At 40.0% G+C, this 17,028-nt stretch overlaps 1 protein-coding gene across 8 annotated transcripts in view; it reads left to right on the top strand.

Annotated features, from left to right (window-relative positions):
- Positions 1–3,096: 3,096 nt before the first annotated feature.
- ANGPT1 (angiopoietin 1) overlaps positions 3,097–17,028 on the top strand; it is a 167,850-nt gene continuing 153,918 nt past the window's right edge. The window contains exons 1-5 of one of the 8 annotated variants that reach the window (XM_064394647.1): positions 3,097–3,303; positions 5,978–6,050; positions 12,169–12,375; positions 14,303–14,397; positions 16,733–16,995. In XM_064394647.1, the coding sequence (XP_064250717.1) occupies position 14,397; positions 16,733–16,995 (264 nt within the window). In that variant the 5' untranslated portion in view covers positions 3,097–3,303; positions 5,978–6,050; positions 12,169–12,375; positions 14,303–14,396. Of the gene's footprint in view, positions 12,376–12,898; positions 13,324–14,302; positions 14,398–16,291; positions 16,996–17,028 lie in introns of those variants that run through there. The other 7 variants (XM_064394637.1, XM_064394625.1, XM_064394656.1 and 4 more) reach the window with 7 other exon arrangements.

Raw genomic sequence — 17,028 nt, 5'->3', positions numbered from 1 at the left:
TTAAAGCCACTATATAATTTCTTTTGGTGTGACAGCTGTGTCCCACACACATAACGACCATGAGGGAATCCATTCTTGCATTGTCGTATACAATAGATCTATTTGACATAACTTCAAGATGATAATATTGAGGATTCAAGAAACCTTATAAAAATTTGGTGGAATTGAATAAAGATTTTATAAATAATTCCTTGTCTCCTTGGCAGTTTTTCTTTCTTTATTTCATACTTATGGTTTGGGGCTTTTTAATAGCTTCCATTATTTCTTGAACTTCTAAAAAGTAGATTTGTTCATGTTTGTCACATATGGGGGACTGTGCTATTTTAGACTGCAAGAAGTAAACACACCTTTAAATTATGATTATCTTCTATCTGCTTTTTAAACTCTCTATATGCTGACCATATTATTAAAGTTGAGTAAATGCCCTGGGGTGGCTTCACCTTGTATCCTGTGTGCAGTTTTGGGCACCACACTGAAAGAAAGACATTAAACTATTAGGGAGCATCCAAAGGAGGGCAACAAAGATGATGAAGGGCAGTGAGAGAAAGCTCTAAGCAGCAGCTGAGGTCACTTGGTCTGTTCAGCATGGAGAAGAGAAGACTGAGGGGAGAGCTCATTGCAGTTACAACTTCCTCATGAGAGGAAGAGGAGGGGCAGGTACCAATCTCTTTACCCTTGGACCAGGGAAAAGACTCGAGGAAATGGCAGGAGGCTCAGCATATTCTATGATAAATGCACAGAACTAAGTGGACCTTGCATGTGGTTCTTTACACTATCAAGAAACAGCTATTTTTGGTACTCAGTTTGCTTTATATAGCAAATCATACTGGCATAGACTGATTCATACCCATACCCTTCAGACACACACTTCCTCTCTCACTCGTATTTGTGAAGCTTTTGGTGGTGCAAATTTACATTGGCACCAACACCATTGTTTACTTGAGCATTTCAGTTAGTATTAAAGCTACCAGGTCATAAATATCCAAATATAATTTACCCTGTTTCTGCTTTCTTTTGCTCTCAGTGAATAATTTTGTCTCATTTTGCACTTCACATAAAATATAAACCATTGTAGTTAAAAGACTTTTGAATCTTTATGCAAGTTACAAGAATAAAGAAGCTGCAGCAGAATCCTGCACAAATGTGCCTGAATGCTGCCATTGTAAAACTGTGAGGACATTCAGAGTTCTCTGCTGTTGCTCAACTACTTTCAGCCAGTCTGAAGCAATCCATCCGTTGGGTTCAGTTCTTGTTCTCAGACACCTCGTGCCTCGTGTGCCTTCACTGGTGACCTGTGTAGGCGTCTGGGGCTGCAGAACTGGAGCTTGAGACCTTTCTTTCTTTAGGAAGACCTGATGTGCTTGTCACACGCCACACACAGCACTGTGGGCTCTGAGTTTTGAGCACTCTGAAATGCTAATGTCGCCACACGGAGTTTAAGATTACATACAGGTCAGCGTTATGTGTAAAGGGGAGAATGACATTTCTCCAAGGACAGATAATATTATTTATAACAGATTTCTTGCACTTTTCAGTGATGGTATCAATTGTTTACAGCTGACTGAAACAAGTAGAATTAGTCTGATAAGGGACTGAGGCTTGGGTCCAAGCCCAGATCCTTTTACCAAGGCTGCAGTAGAGTCTGTTGTTAAGATTGTTAGAGAGTCAGAGAGTTACTGAAAAAGTAGCATAAATATTTTTAGGCAAAATACTTGTTCCATGGAAAAATTTTCATTAACTTTAATGACTTCAAGATTTCCCCCCTGCTGTGAAGCTGATTTATCATTTGTACAGGGCATTTTTAACAAAAAAGCCTTTGCTAATGCCAGAAATATGACATTGCCTGGACTGAGTGAGAGGCTTAGTTTTTGGGTTTTTTTCTTCATTTATGAAGAATATGTCTGTTAAAACAGCCTCTAATAATGAAATCACATTCTGGTATAATGATTAATTTCAACTTTTAAGAAAATTTTCAGCTTTGAATATTGTGGAGGGAACAATAGTTGAAATAGTTTAAATAATGAAGTATGTAGTCGTGCGAAAATAATTGAAGTGGGAAACTTTTACAGAATTTCACAGACTCACAGAATGTGTTGAGAAAAATGGACCTTAAAGATCCAGTCTTCCATTTTCAATGACACCTTCCACTAGACCAGGCTGATAAAAGCCCCATCCAGCCTGATCTTGAACAATTTCAGGGCTGGGGCATCTACAGTGTCTCTGGGCATCTTGTTTGAGCATAACCACTTCAATCAGTAGTATGTGTTAGTTGGCAATTACATGTAGAAAATGTCAGTGAGCTGCAACATGTAGGTTTCAGTGGCAACCTGAATCTCTATTCCTTTTTTAAACTTTGTTAAGAAAATGAGAGAAAATTAGGGAAAATATGCAGCAGAATAAAAGTTTCATTTCCTATGCACTCTGCAGGTCATTAAAAGGATATATTTTTACTAGTGATCTGGTAGTGATACTTGCAGCTGGTCAGGAATTGGCCTCGTGGACCCCAGGGTACACTCACTGCATTTACTAAAGGTGGGTTAAGCACGGGACGGGACCTTTGCCTCCTTACCCCGTGCCCAGACCGCCTGCGCCCCGCGCTCTCGCTCTTTTGCCGCTGCAGCTGCGTTTGCAGGCGGGGGATGTTGTTAGCCCGACTATGGAAACTACGGGTTCTGTGGAGCATCTCAAAGCACTGCCAGTAAGCCCTCTGTGCTCGAAGGCCGGGGTTTGCCGCCGCGGGATGCGGGTTCAGCGCCGGGCCCGCTCGCACGGCCGGGCACGGCCGCCGCCCCTCGCGGGCGGTGCGGGCCGCGGCCGGCAGGGGGGGCCCGCGCTCCGCCCGCAGCGGGGAAAAGGCGGCTCCGGGAACCAGCGAGCCTCAGCAGCACCCAGAGAGCCTCAGCGGCACCCAGCGAGCCTCAGCGGCACCCAGAGAGCCTCAGCGGCACCCAGAGAGCCTCAGCGGCACCCAGAGAGCCTCAGCGGCACCCAGCGAGCCTCAGCGGCACCCAGCGAGCCTCAGCGGCACCCAGCGAGCCTCAGCGGCACCCAGAGAGCCTCAGCAGCACCCAGCGAGCCTCAGCGGCACCCAGAGAGCCTCAGCGGCACCCAGAGAGCCTCAGCAGCAGCCAGCGAGCCTCAGCAGCAGCCAGCGGGCCTTAGCAGCAGCTAACCAGCCCGAGGAGCTGCTCGCACCGCGGGAAAGAATCGCTTTGTCACTGTCCTAACATGTCTAAATAAACCAACAAACACCCCCACCTTCTTGGATGAGGGTATAACAGGAATTTCAGACATCTGTTTCAGGTCTCATGGGCAGTGGCTGAGGGAGATGGGGGTGTTTAGTCTGGAGAAAAGCAGATTCAAAGGGGATCTTATTGCTCTCTTCAGACACCTGAACGGAGGCTGTAGAGAGGTGGGGATCGGTTTCTTCTCCCAGGTAACAAGAAATAGGATGAGAGGAAATGCTTACATGTTGCACCACTGGAGGTTTAGATGGGATGTTAGGTAAACTTTCTTCACCGAAAGTGCTGTCAAGCCTTGGAACAGGCTGTCCCGGGAAGTGGCCAAGTCACCATCCCTGGGTGTGTGCAAAAGACATGTGAACAGGGCACTCAGGGACGTGGTTTTAGTGGTGGACTTGGCAGTGCAGGGATAACTTTGTGTTCCTAGAGGGTTTTTCCCAACCTAAATGATTTGATGATTCAAATACATAGAAAAAGCATACTAGTGACAGTGCTCCAGAGATCAAACTTCTGGCAATCTAGACTTTGCTTTGCTCCAGTCACTGGCATTTCCTTTGGTTTGAAACGTATTCCAAAAGCCTGTGTAGATAAATGCATGGGAACTGAGAGTAATGTTTTTTGAAGTAGCCTCTCCTCCAAGGATGGATATCCTCGAGGGGATTTAGTTTTGAGGAGTTTTTTCCAAAAGTAAAATCATAAATATGCCTCCACTGCATCACTTAAATCTTACATGAACATGAAAGATATTGTATGAGTATCTTGTTCAATTTTGTATCTGCTTAAATGAAGATTACCTACCTTTAACTTTTCTTAAACTATTTAATGACTTCTTTTACTACTAGTAGAATCTGTGAAAGAGGTCCCATAATGGGTGATCTTTGTCCTTTTCTTTAGTTAGTAGTACAGCAAAATCACTCTTATTAAGTCAGAGCAGTGCCTAAATATAGAGCAGTAGCATAAAGCTGAATAGATAACAAGGGACTGTAGCTTTTTGTTATTGGATTTCTCTTTTTGTTTGGATTCTAATAATGGTTTTCCCATCATAATCAAACTTCTATGTTTATTGCTTAGAAAAGAGATAAGGTAGACTCTTGTACGACAAAGCACTTTTTTTTTTCTTTTTCTAGGCCAAACTACTCACAAGCAGCATTTTCTCACTTCAGTTTTCTTTTACCCCTTTGAAAAAAACAAAAAGGTGGTAGTGATTTACCATTAATGAGAACTACTTTGCTGTAAGATTCATCTGCATATAAAGATGCTGATATGCACAGGCAACATACTTTCAAAACCCTTCTTCTCCTGTTATAAACCCCCACCAGTGGAAGTCTCTCAATGGGAGATTAGACATGAATCTCACCCCAACTTCCAGTAGCTTCCTGACCTCCAGTTTCATCTAACACTTCTATTTTTCACTCATCTGAGGAAATATTTATGTATATGAAAATACACTAGTTGATTATAACAGAACCTATTGCAAAATCACATACAAAAAAGCCCCAAACCAACAAACAAAAAAATCTACAATCAAATCAAAATAAAACCATTTATTATTAATTTATTTGCTTAGATACTTCATAGAGAAATGTGCTTTCCTTCTGGAAATAGAAATTTGAAGGTACTTTCCATTTAAACACAAGCAACCAGATTCTTTCCCTGAAAAGATGGTCTTTTTCTTTTGAGCTCCATTACACTTGAAGACATTTATCACCCATGATCTTTAGTAGATCAATTAGATATCTTGAGCAATGTTCATACAACACATTAGTCAAATGGACAAGATCTTGAACTTGTCATGAAATTATGTCAGTGTGCAGAGAAAGATCCAATTATGTGCAGCCTGTCTTGCGAAGGCATTTTAAACCATTTAGCAGAGGCAGCTTCAAACTTGCTGCCCAAGCACTTTGCATCACTATGGTTTGACTGAAAAGTGCCTCAGAGTAGATCGATAGCTGTCTGGATACCATATGGTTGGCTTTCTGTAAATTATGTGGATCACAGTCTGAACTGAGTCTTTTACATCATATCTCTGAAGAAGACTGCACTGTGAAGCTGAAATCTTCCCATCAGTACTGATCTGTCTACTGAGTTCAAATATTCTTTGTTTTGTCTAATCTCTGATGCAACAGTGAATCCACTTCTCATCTTTGCATGACATCCTCAGCTAAATGTTTTAATCATGTACTAATTGAAAAAACATGTTAAAAAGTATTAGAGGAAGAGCTTATTTTTAGACTCTGTTAAGAGTTTATAAGCAGATATTCCTGTGTTTCATGTTTTTGATTCCCCCTTTCTTCTGAGGTCCTGAACTTTTAAGAATGCTATACTTTGTAGGACCTAATTCTGGTAAATGCTATGTCAGAAAGATACACTGAGAAAGGCTGAGGAAAACAAGTTTAAACTTTGAAAGTGTTGCAGAAAACAGAAAGAATGGGATAACCTTAGGTAACAATTTAATGAAAATACTTACTATGATGATGTCTTGTTTCCTTCACATTTTATTAATTGAGAGATTGCATTGCTTTAGAGTATTTAATATCACTTCTGCTCTGAGTTATATTTGCTTATGTTCCTATTCAAGTCTTCAGCACCTTTCTTATGCTGCTGAAAATGGAAAATCTTGCCTTGGTAGGATGAAAACAGAAAGCACAAAACAACTTTCAAGATATAAATTGTTGATAGTGCCTGCTACAGAAATTTTGGAAGAGTGATGTGGGTTTTCTTTCTCTTATGAACAGCACAGGGCAGAGATAGTGGTACCTCCTGATGCTTATACCTCACATACTGAGAAGCCCCAGCAGAACATAAATGGTATGTGCAATTTGTTTCAAAAAAGCAAGAAAACAGTAGATGGCAACATAATAATGGCATTACTACTTCCCCACCATTCCTCAGTTCCTATAGACCTTTCTATCTGCTTCTGCTGTACTAGACAAAGCCTGACAGCCTCCCTGCCTCCAGAGGGGCACACAGAGAATGCCTTCAGATGCACAGCCTTGCTTTGCATGTCCAACTACCTTAATAAATATTTTAGGAACGGTGAGTTTATACTTGCTTATTGCCTATGGCAGCACTGAGAGTGATGGTTCTATATTTATAAAAAAATAAATAAAAATAGCAAATGAGCAATAGAGAACTTGCAGGAGCAGATAAATCAAGGGTGGAGTAGGCAGAGCCACATCAGATGTCTTTGCATCAGATGTCTTTCATCTCTTGTTAGTGGTCCCAGCCGCTTATAGCGTGTCAAGTCAGGGAGGGAATGAAGGGAACCTGAGTTCGTGGCACTTCAGACTTGGATGTGTGTGCAGCTAGGACAGATGAAAAATCTGTGTACAGTATATTTCTTCTATACACTTCAGAATCTAAAGAGCAAGACTGTATCATGCAAAAAATTTCCACAGAGCCTGGCTTGCTTGGATCAGGTTTACATCTTCAAAGTTGTACTTAGAATTGTGATGGCTAAATTTGTCCTCATTTAGCCACCTGTTTAAAAATAATGATTTGCTATATAAAAAGATTTTTTACCTTTTATACAAGGGATGTAAAGTACTTTACCAACAGTAAGACTTGGATACAGATCTATCTACTCTTCTGCTTACTGTGTTTCTTCTCTGCCTCCTGCTCTCCTTTTCCAGCAGTTACAACTCAAATTAACCCAGTGCCACAAACCTGGGTCTTGCTCTGGGACCTACCTGGTCATGCATGGCTGATAAATGTTCAGTGGGCATCTGCTGAGTACAGTCTCCAAACAGGAGGGGGACAGTCATCCTTTTGGAAGGAAAAATGTGAATTTCCTTACGCCATGTCCCATCTATTCTTCATCATTTCACCATGATAATTTTTACCTGATCCAAAGGATGTGGTTTCATTATTTCACAGGAAATATGCAGAGAAAGTTGCAGTTAGAAAACTCTACATTCTGATTAAGAAGGTTGCATCAAGGATGCTAAAAATAGTATAGTGGTTTTGACATTATTTTCTTCTAAGAATAATACATCTCAATGTCAAACCAGGGGAGAAAACCCTATACTACCAAGAGTGATCCCTTTCCAGGTCATGAGCCCAACACTCCCCAAGAGCCAAAGTTAATATTTATCTATGCCCTGTGGCAGTAATTTCGAAGGTGTTGATCTTGGGGATTAATTACTGCTTTAAACAGGCAGTTAACAGTTTAAACAACATTTTTATTGGCATACAGTAGTTAGATGCCTAGTAGTGTGCTGATGGGTTTATGATGACCAAAGTCAATTAAGAGTTCATCTTTGAGTTACATGCTCTTGGAGGCAGTGGGTCGTTTGAGTACTGTGGGTTAATATATGTGAGATGTACAGTAAGTATTGTACACAGAGAAAAAAATGTTCATTTAAAAATATTGTACTTCAAACCATTCTGTGTTCTACTTATATAATATGAGCTGCAATGAACAACTCAGGCTACTGGTGCTCCAGTGACCTGGTGCCTAAGCACACATGTTCCTGGGGACACAGTCCAGGCTCTGGTCCTCATTTTTCAGAGCTGGTTTTCCAAGGGATACAACAGCAGAAGAAGTATTGCTGGGGTGTCACAGGTCCTACACTGTACTGTGTTCACAGAAGTGGCTGAAAAACTGGCTGCAAATCTCATTATACTTATAAACATGTTTGGATTCAATATAATTGCTACAACATTTATATGATGAGTGGCATTAGAGGAAACCAAAGATATTTGTAATTCCATTAGCTCCATTTTTATGGCTATAGTGATTAGGCATTTTGAGATCTTTAGTGTGAGGCAGAAGCATGGGACCTGTATTCTGGCCATGTGCTATAGATGCCAGTCTCAAACAGTGTGGCTCTGCCTGCTTTCTGCAGGGAACCACAATGCTAGAGCAACCTGTGGAGTGAGCTTTACACCCAACATTGGGTGTGTGTGTCAGAGCAGGTTGCACAAAAGGGTAGAAAAGACCTCTGAAGGGAAGGTAGCACTCCTTCCCGGTGCCTGCAGTGTGACATGGGGATGTCTGCACCATGGGGCCAGTTAGAGATATGCAGTACAATGCCTGTGCCTCAGTGCTAGGAATACCCCAGTCCCCATGGATCCCTATCTCTGTTTTCCAACTCTGTTCAAAAATACTGCCCTTGACTTCTATTAATGTCTTGAGTCTAGCAAGCCAATTAATCAGAGCCAATTTTTGCTAAATGTTTCTCCCACATAAAATTATGACAGCTTGCTGTCTAAGTATAGGATGAGTGCCTCCTGTATTTCACCCAAGACGTGTGACACGTGGGTGCAGGGAGGCTATTTAGTGCGGTGCAGCTGGCGTGCCTCGCTGCTGCGATTCCACGGAAAGCTGCTCACAAACCATAGCTAGCCTCTTGCCTCACTGCTATTTATTTGTGTTGTCTGGCTTCTTGTTTCCTAATTAAAAATGACATGTACAGTTGGGAGGAAGTTGATTGGACTCTTAAAATAATTTTGACCAGTTGATTGAGGTTTCTACTTAGTTAATGATGAATTTTGGTACTATGGGGATGCTGCCAGAATGTCACACAGAAAGCCAAGTCTCTTGCCTCATATACACATATGGAATGTGAAACCAGAAGCTGTTTGCAAAAATAAATAATAGGTGTGGGGAGAAAAGTACACTATAAAATATAAGATATATTTTATTTATAAATCACCTTCTTAAATAAGAAATGCTTGCAATTCCTAATTCCAAACTGTCTCTCTGTGCCTCTCCCTTTCCATGGCTGCTCTGCTGTTTATTTACCTCTTATCCCTCAGATTCCTGGTGGCTTATTCCTGCCTTTTTCTCTGCTATATCTGTCACCCAGTGCCTAAACTCTTAGCTGCTGGGAATAAGTGAAAAAATAGACTGAATGTATGGAAGCTGCCATGGTTTTAGGGACTGCAATGACCTAGATAGATGGAAGTCCAATATGTCAGTGTTGCTATCAAAGTATTCCATCAATATTTGACTTAATTCCTGAAAATTCATGTAGTAATATGGACATATGATCTATTGATCCTGTACAAGAAAGGACTGGACATTCTATTTCTTTTTCAGAGAAAACAGTAAGATTTTAAGGATTTATTTTTTGCAAATCCGAGCTTGTCAGATCTGTGATAGGTTGACATAGCCATGGTGAGCTTATATTTCTTATAGTTTCAACTGAAATGCAACTTTATTTTGTCTTTCACCAGGTTTTAGAAGAACGTTGGCAATGGTTTTGGGTTTGTTCCCTTTACTGCATTTCAAGTGTTTCCTCTCAGCAGAAAATTCTGTAGCTTTCAAGCTAGGTTGCCTATGCTATAAATCTTGCTATTGTCTGTGTCAAAAACACGGACTGGCCATGTTCATGTTCTGCACTCTGCTTCCTTTCATACTATTTATCCTCTTCAGAACAAGTACCAGCGAGGTATTTCTGGATGCTGGAAAACTGGGCTGCTTTCATTGGGTAATATTATTACTATTGGCCTCTCCTTCTCCTGTTAGAGTCAAACTCTGGCCAGAAAGTGAAGCTAAGTTGGATGAACGCTGAAAGAGCACATGGAGTTGAATGTTGCCATTCATGAAAAATAAGAAATGAATCCAAAAAGCTGCAAAATTGAGATTGCTCACTCTTGGGACTCAATTTCTCATTGAAAATGAAATACATTTTGGAAACATCATTGAATTTGTCACATTCTCCTTTTAAATAGACTTCTAAAACAACTGTTTTAAAGTTTGACTCAAACAAGTATAACAATTCAAACTCTTCAGCCTGTTTTCTCAGTTTATGTCTAAATCAAAAGATAGGTATTTCATCAACATAATTAACTATTAGCTTTTTGAAGGATGAGTTTCATTCTTTTGACTGAATGCAGAAGATGTGTTATGATTGTTCTAGGAAAGTGATAATACCAGACTTTTCACAGAAATTTGTAAAATGAAGACTTGGTGCATTCCCTGCAACTTTTTTCCTTTGCCTTTTCGTGTATAGATTACATCTCTTCCAGGCCATTTTTTTTCTAGTCCCTTTGATTTGCAGGCTTTTTAAAAAAAGTGTGTAGAAGTTAATCAGAGCTCCACAAAATCTCAAGAGAATAAGCTGATGTTCATAACTTCTACCACAGCATTATATCCAATGAAATTCTGTTCCTGTGGATTATTTTATCTATTCCTGTGGATTATTTTATCTAAATCTGTTCTAGGTAAATTTTTAGGAAAATCAGTCCTAATCAGAAAAATCTGTTTGGAGTATATTCTTTCTAAATATGCTTTAGCCAAATGGTTAAATTCTTGTAGGACTTAAATACTGAAAACTGATCTTGATTTATGTAATTTTCTATGTGTAGGAGAATGCTTTACATTTCAATTTTAAATATATCACAGAACAGCAAAGACTGAATTTTGCAGTTGGTGGCTCAGGGTGTCATTAAAGATGACATGGAGTCTGGCTGATATGTCTCAACCAGCAGAAGAAATCAGAATATGAACTCATGTTTTGCTTTGAATATACAAACGCAAAAAGACCAGAGTCTGATTCCTGCCTCTCTCCATATCAGGCAGTAGAAGGATTTATACTTGGGGCTCACCACTGACCATCCTTGTCAGTGGCATCATCTCCCTCTTTGCTGCAGTTGCTGAGGTGAAAGATCTGAGCTGTAGAGAGGCCTGTAAGGAAAAGATTTTCTGATAGGACAGACAGATTGAGCTAACAGGAGCATCCTGCTCAGGAAGGATGGATAGACCTATTTCTTCTATGGAATATGTAAGAGATTTTGCAACCAATATTTTGTCCTGTGTCTCTTAACAATTATATATCTAATTCTCCTCAGAAACAAGGCTTTTAAAGCACCTAAATCAGAATATTGATTTCCATTAGGGAAGAAGGCTGTAATCTTAAGAATTTGAGTTAAGACTACAAAGGAAATATGTTAATTTGCTAGTCCATAGAATCAGAAGAAACCTCAGTGCCTTTTTTGTTATTAAAAACTTTTACCAGTATTTGGAATAATCTTTCTCATTTACACTTCACTGGGGACTGCAACTATTCCTTTCATAGGCAAAGTCACACCGTTTTGGTCCCTGCTTTGTGACCTCAAGAACAGATACACATATAGCATTGCACTTGAGGCCATATGTTAAATTGAGTCAGGAGCTGAAGGTAACACATCAATGGATTGTTGTTTGTCCCATGTATTTTCCCTGGAGAGCATTAAGACAGAGAGATAATTCACAGACTAAGTAAATCATTCAACCAAAATAACACTGCTGATAAATAATTTCCACCAAACTGCACTTTCAATTAATTTGCAACAGAAGGCACATACAGATGATCTGGCTGAAATGCCTGTAGGCATACAAAACACCTTTCTTTTAAAACTAGGCAGTTTTTTGGTTGTGTCTAGGCTTTGTGGGGAAAGATCACTGCTGGCCTTTTCATCAGGTATTTTGATTAGAACACGTATTTTTATCCTTTTGAAACAGAAATATTATACCCACTGTGTTCTATTACTGTGTAATGCATATTGTATCCTCTTCAATAGTGTTGGGGTTGGTCTTTGAAAGTAACTCAAGTATCCAGAAATTTTGAAAATAAAGGACCAAACTTACCCTAAACAGATACCAAGAGGACGCTTGTAACATTTCCTCCTTCCCCAGGAATGAGAGCAAATTCAACAGAAGTAATCCATGTGCTTTGTCTCTACATGCATATGCTCGAAGATTGCTTATGAATATAAGAATAACTTGATTTTCCCACATCATGAAAATAAGTTTTTAAGAAACATTTACCTCTCTCATCTGCCATCATATTGGAAAGAATCCAATAAACCTTCTGTATGAGACAAAATTCAGACAGGTTGTACAGCATAAACCGTAGTTCAGATATTTCTGTAAACCCCATCTCCTAAAAGCTGCTTTTTGCCACTCTGTTAATGCTCACAGCTGTTTACTTGCTCTCAGGTGTGAAATCAAATACTGGGAGAGCTGACCTGGGCTGCAGCGTGACTGAGCACCCATCACCGTGTTCCTTTGAAGGAAGAATCTGGCAAGCAGCATGATGTGGGATCATGCCTTAACTATGCTCATGTGAGCTTCAGTCCTGAGGAGAAATTTATCTGAGATGATTACTTGCTTGTTCCCTGGAGAGCAAGGAAAGAAAGCATGCAGGTATTGTGTGCTATGAGTAAGTGGGGCCATCTTCACTGAAGTAACTGGAGAAGCATTAGCACATAAGTCAGGGTTGTGGGACTCAAGATCCCATTTTATTTGCTAGAAGCTACATATGTAGGATGAGGTTCTTTGGAATGTGCTACACTAAGAATAAATATTTTTGTGTTGTACTAATGGTTTACTGAGAGAGAAAATCTTGCTCATTATAGCTATACTCAGAAGCCACTCTGCACTGATTTCCCATACAGACCAAGGAAGCTGATTTGGAGTAATTCCAAGTACTGTGTGTGACATGATGCAACCTTAGTGCAACTCATCTGCAGCAATAAGACATATTTCAGCATAAATGTAAAGACAGAGAAATAGACTTTGTTTTCCCGGAATTTATAATTGAACTATGAGCATGCATACGTATTGGTAAAAGCCACTAAATTGCATTAATTTTAGATATGTAGGAACCAATAGCATGTGAATGTAACCTTTATCTGGATGTTGAATTCTCATTTATTTTGCCTTGTAGGATTGATTACATAGTGAGCTACAGTATTTTGCATAGCTACTAAGTAAACAATGGATTTGAGACTTTGCATGATCTGGGAATGAAGCCTCCGGATCCATCCCTTCCCTGTTACACAGAAGGAAAAGTTAAAGGAATACGAAACTAATAATTGTGATGGAGGAAGTGGTCTTAGGAAAATAAAGAACTTTTTAAACACATCCCTACTCAGTTTCTGGTTGAGCAACTGTGCGATCCTGGGCAAATAATTTAGATTTTATCTGTAGGATATAATGTAAGATCCTGCAGAAATACCCACAGTGACTTTGACTGAACTGTGAGAACTATTTTTTTCCTCGTCTCACTGAAATTTTCAGCTCTTGCAAAGCTGGGACATGTCGCATAGACCACATGGTACTGGAATAATAAACTGTACTTTATCAAATCAGGTATAAGACATCAAACCACTGAAACTCTTGGGCGAGATTTTTGAAAAGAAAAGAAGAGCAAAAAGAAAAGCAAAACTTAAGAAAAAGAAAACTCTTTAATAGGAATAGGGAACTTTTGAAAAAAAAAGCTTATCTTATTTCTGAATCTGTTGTCCTTAGATAAAATAGAATTTATTATAAAATTACAATGTAGAATTAAATGGAATAATCTGTAGATCTGGAGAAAAGATTTTTTTCATATTGGTTGTTACACTTCTGTCTATGTATGCAGGGAACCATGAGTGTGTCAGGGAGCAGTGTAAACTGAACCTGGCCTGCTTGGTGCAGTGTGTTTATCAACACGATTTCACTGTGTGTTTGGGGAAACAGCAGGCTGACCTTGCTGGTCCCTGTGTTACAGGACTGGGAATGTCTGTGATTCTTAGGGACCCTGGTGAATAGCTCCAACTCTGGGGTCAGCCAGAGCAGCCCTAAAGTTTGCTGAGTTTCCACATAGCCAACAGAGGTGCTGCCATTTCAAGGAGCCCTTGAAAATTTTTAAGTGCATCCCATCACAATTCATGAGTCCCTTTCTGTGTCTCCCAGTGGGCTAGAAAGGCTGCAAACTAGGAGTGACAGAATGGTTCCTGGGCTTCCATCAGATTCCTGCCATCCCTCCCCTGCCCCTGTGTGAGACCCCACGTGTTTGCGCACACAAGGTGTCTCAGAGTCTCAGATGTGCACATTGCATGGGTGGGGGCAGGTGATTCTCTGCAGTGAGGAAGCCACAGTGCAGTGTGCTGGTAGGAGATGCTCTGGCTGCTGTGTGGCTCTGCCACATCTCCCTGCTGTGACACCTGACAATTGCACATTGCCCCTGATCCACCCACTGGGGGCCTGGGGTAGGGGGTCTGAGGAGCAGGTCCTGTGGTGGGGAACTAAGCTGGAGACAATCGAGCAAATCTCAAAGACTCCTGGTAACTCTGCATTGTTCTTGAAGGTCTTGATGGCTGTTATCCCTCAGGAAGAAGGGGACAGAAGGGGAAGGAGAAGCCACCTCAAGCCAGCAGGAAGGGGCCATGTAACAGCATCAAAGTGAGCCAGCTCTTCTATGAAATCCTTATCTGAAAAACATCAATTGTAAATTTGCAATCTCATTTTTCCACATTTGCATGTGAATAAATCTGATGCTTAAATGCTCTGTGGTAAATGAATGAGCCATTTGTGTAAATGTGTATTCATATTTGAAAATATCAACTAAAAATCTAGGAAGTCTTTGTACACCCACCTTTGCTATCCCTCTTTCAGCTGCTCTGAGGCCCTTTCATAAAGTACTCTTTTTTACTTACAAGAAAAGCATGTATTGTTGCCATGTTTGTGCTCTGGTATTTTTGCTTTGCCTCAGAGAGAATAGCTGCTTTTTTGCTAACCCTTCAGTTCAGTGTCTGATCCTACAGTTTTCTTCCTTTTTCATCTCTGATCTTAGATGAGCAAATACCTCAGAAATACATTTCATAATAATTGCAAAGACAGTGTAAAAAACCACAGCAGCATTAGTTCTGGTGGTGATGGTGAGTTATGAGAACTCCTGTGTGTGAAGAAGAAAACAAACTAAGAGGATGGTTTTCAGAAGCAGAAAAACAACTGCTAAGTTAGCCTGAACAGTTCAGAAGTGGAAGGATATTCTGATTTTGCTCAAAGCAACAGTAGCATTGATGTTTTGCTTTTTGTTTGTATTCTTCCCTTTTTTCTCTCTCTGTATACATTGTATGTATAAAAAATTTAGAGCAACATACGAATTTCTCTTTTTTTCTATTTTATTGTAGGGAATATTACTTATTGGTTCAAATGCAGTGATTTCTTTCCAGATGCAAGATGTTTTGCAGTTTGGGTAGGAATAGCTTGCATGGGAACAGGACAGATGCCTGGCTAAATATTCCAGGCAGTTCTTTTAGAATGACATGGTAGTTGTGATACAGGTCACAATTACACCAGCACTGAAGTTGTTTGCACTCAGTATTTGTGCAAGTAGGTCTTCTTGATGTCTTTTTTAGTGATGCACTATTGCTATTTGGAAGACTACTTACTTTCATGGGAAATATTGTGCAAAGTGCTCCACATTAGTTTTGGCTGATATTTATTTAACAACAACAGATACTAGTGCAGGAACTCAGATCCAAATTCCTCTGAATTTCATAAATATTCCAGTCCTGTTAGTAATCTGTACATTTTTTATTTGTCTCTAGAAAATACCAAAAGCATTATTTAAGATAGTTTCTTAAGCAATTACCACAGCCTTATTCTGAGGAAATTGCCCCACAGGAAGTTTCCACATGCAACATAGTGTGCCTGTATAGCCCAAACAGACTTGCAAATTGATGTTATGCATGTGATAACTCTGCAGTGGTATAGAAGATAATCTGGTATAGTTCAGTCACCATCTCTCACTGGTTTTTAATTAGTTACCTTTGTTTAGATACCAAACACAGAAAATTATTATCCTTCTGAACTGCCTTTTGCAATTACTATTTGGCAACTCTAATTTCAATATAAGATGTAAACCAGCTCTCTGAAAACTGTTAAAGAAACACAACTGTCTTAGATAAACTTAGTGAAGGTTAAACTTAACTTTTTCTTCCTGCAAGTGTCATAAGCCTGACCTAGAATTCGTTAGTAGATACAATGCAGAGCAGAACTGAAAGTATTTTTAATTTCGCTGCTTTGTATATTTACAGAGGGATTACAACAAACTTCTACACTTTATCTACATTTTAATAGGTCAGTGCGAACATATGAAGTGTATTAAGGTGGACTGACTTACTTATGAAACTGACGTGAATTCGCCCAAAGCCCCCAGCAGTTGTGTGCAGCAGGGGCTGGGCAGACATGCATGATTGAGGTCATGCATCCAGCCAGTTTGTAAGATGATCCCTCTGTACTGAGCCATCAGCCATCCTTAGCATAGGGGCGCTCTCATACACGCATTCCTGTCAAGTCATCTTGTGAAAGGCTGCTTGCTTTCAGCTTGGCTTGAAAGTGCAACCTTAATAAAACTCACTGAAGCCTGAGAGAAAATAGCAGTTCTGCAGCAGATAGTGTAGGGGAAAGAGTCTGGGATATGCATATGCAGCTGACTAAAGCAGGCTACATGCTGGACTGTAACAGAGAGGAAACAATAAATCTTAGCTACTATGCAATAAATATTCCCAATTTTAACTAAGGAAGCTATCCTCACAGTGAAATTTTAAAAAAAACCAAAACAGTTTATCCAAGCTTTTTTGTTAAAGTGTGCTGCTCCGCTTCTTTTTCCAAAGACTTTGAGGGAAATTAAGAACAAATTTAAAGAAAGAGGAAGAAAAAGTTTTTCTTAAAGCAGGAAAGGAAAGTAATAATAACATGTCAGTTTTCTTTTCCTTTGCTTTCCTGGCAGTGATTCTTGCTCTTGTAGGCTGTACTAGCCAGCGTCGGGGTCCAGAAGGCAGTGGGAGAAGATTTAACCGGGTTCAGCACGGGCAGTGCACCTACACTTTCATTCTGCCAGAACAGGACGGGAACTGTCGTGAAAGCACAACAGACCAGTACAACACAAATGCTCTTCAGAGAGATGCTCCTCACGTGGAACAGGATTTCTCTTCCCAGAAACTGCAACATCTGGAACATGTGATGGAAAATTACACTCAGTGGCTGCAAAAAGTAAGTGCTTCTTTTTTTCTTTCTCACTAAATG

Source organism: Passer domesticus, chromosome 1 (assembly GCF_036417665.1).
Source record: "Passer domesticus isolate bPasDom1 chromosome 1, bPasDom1.hap1, whole genome shotgun sequence".
Taxonomy (NCBI): domain Eukaryota; kingdom Metazoa; phylum Chordata; class Aves; order Passeriformes; family Passeridae; genus Passer; species Passer domesticus.
The sequence above is the reverse complement of the archived record's forward strand: the minus strand, read 5'-3'. Positions and strand labels throughout refer to the sequence as shown.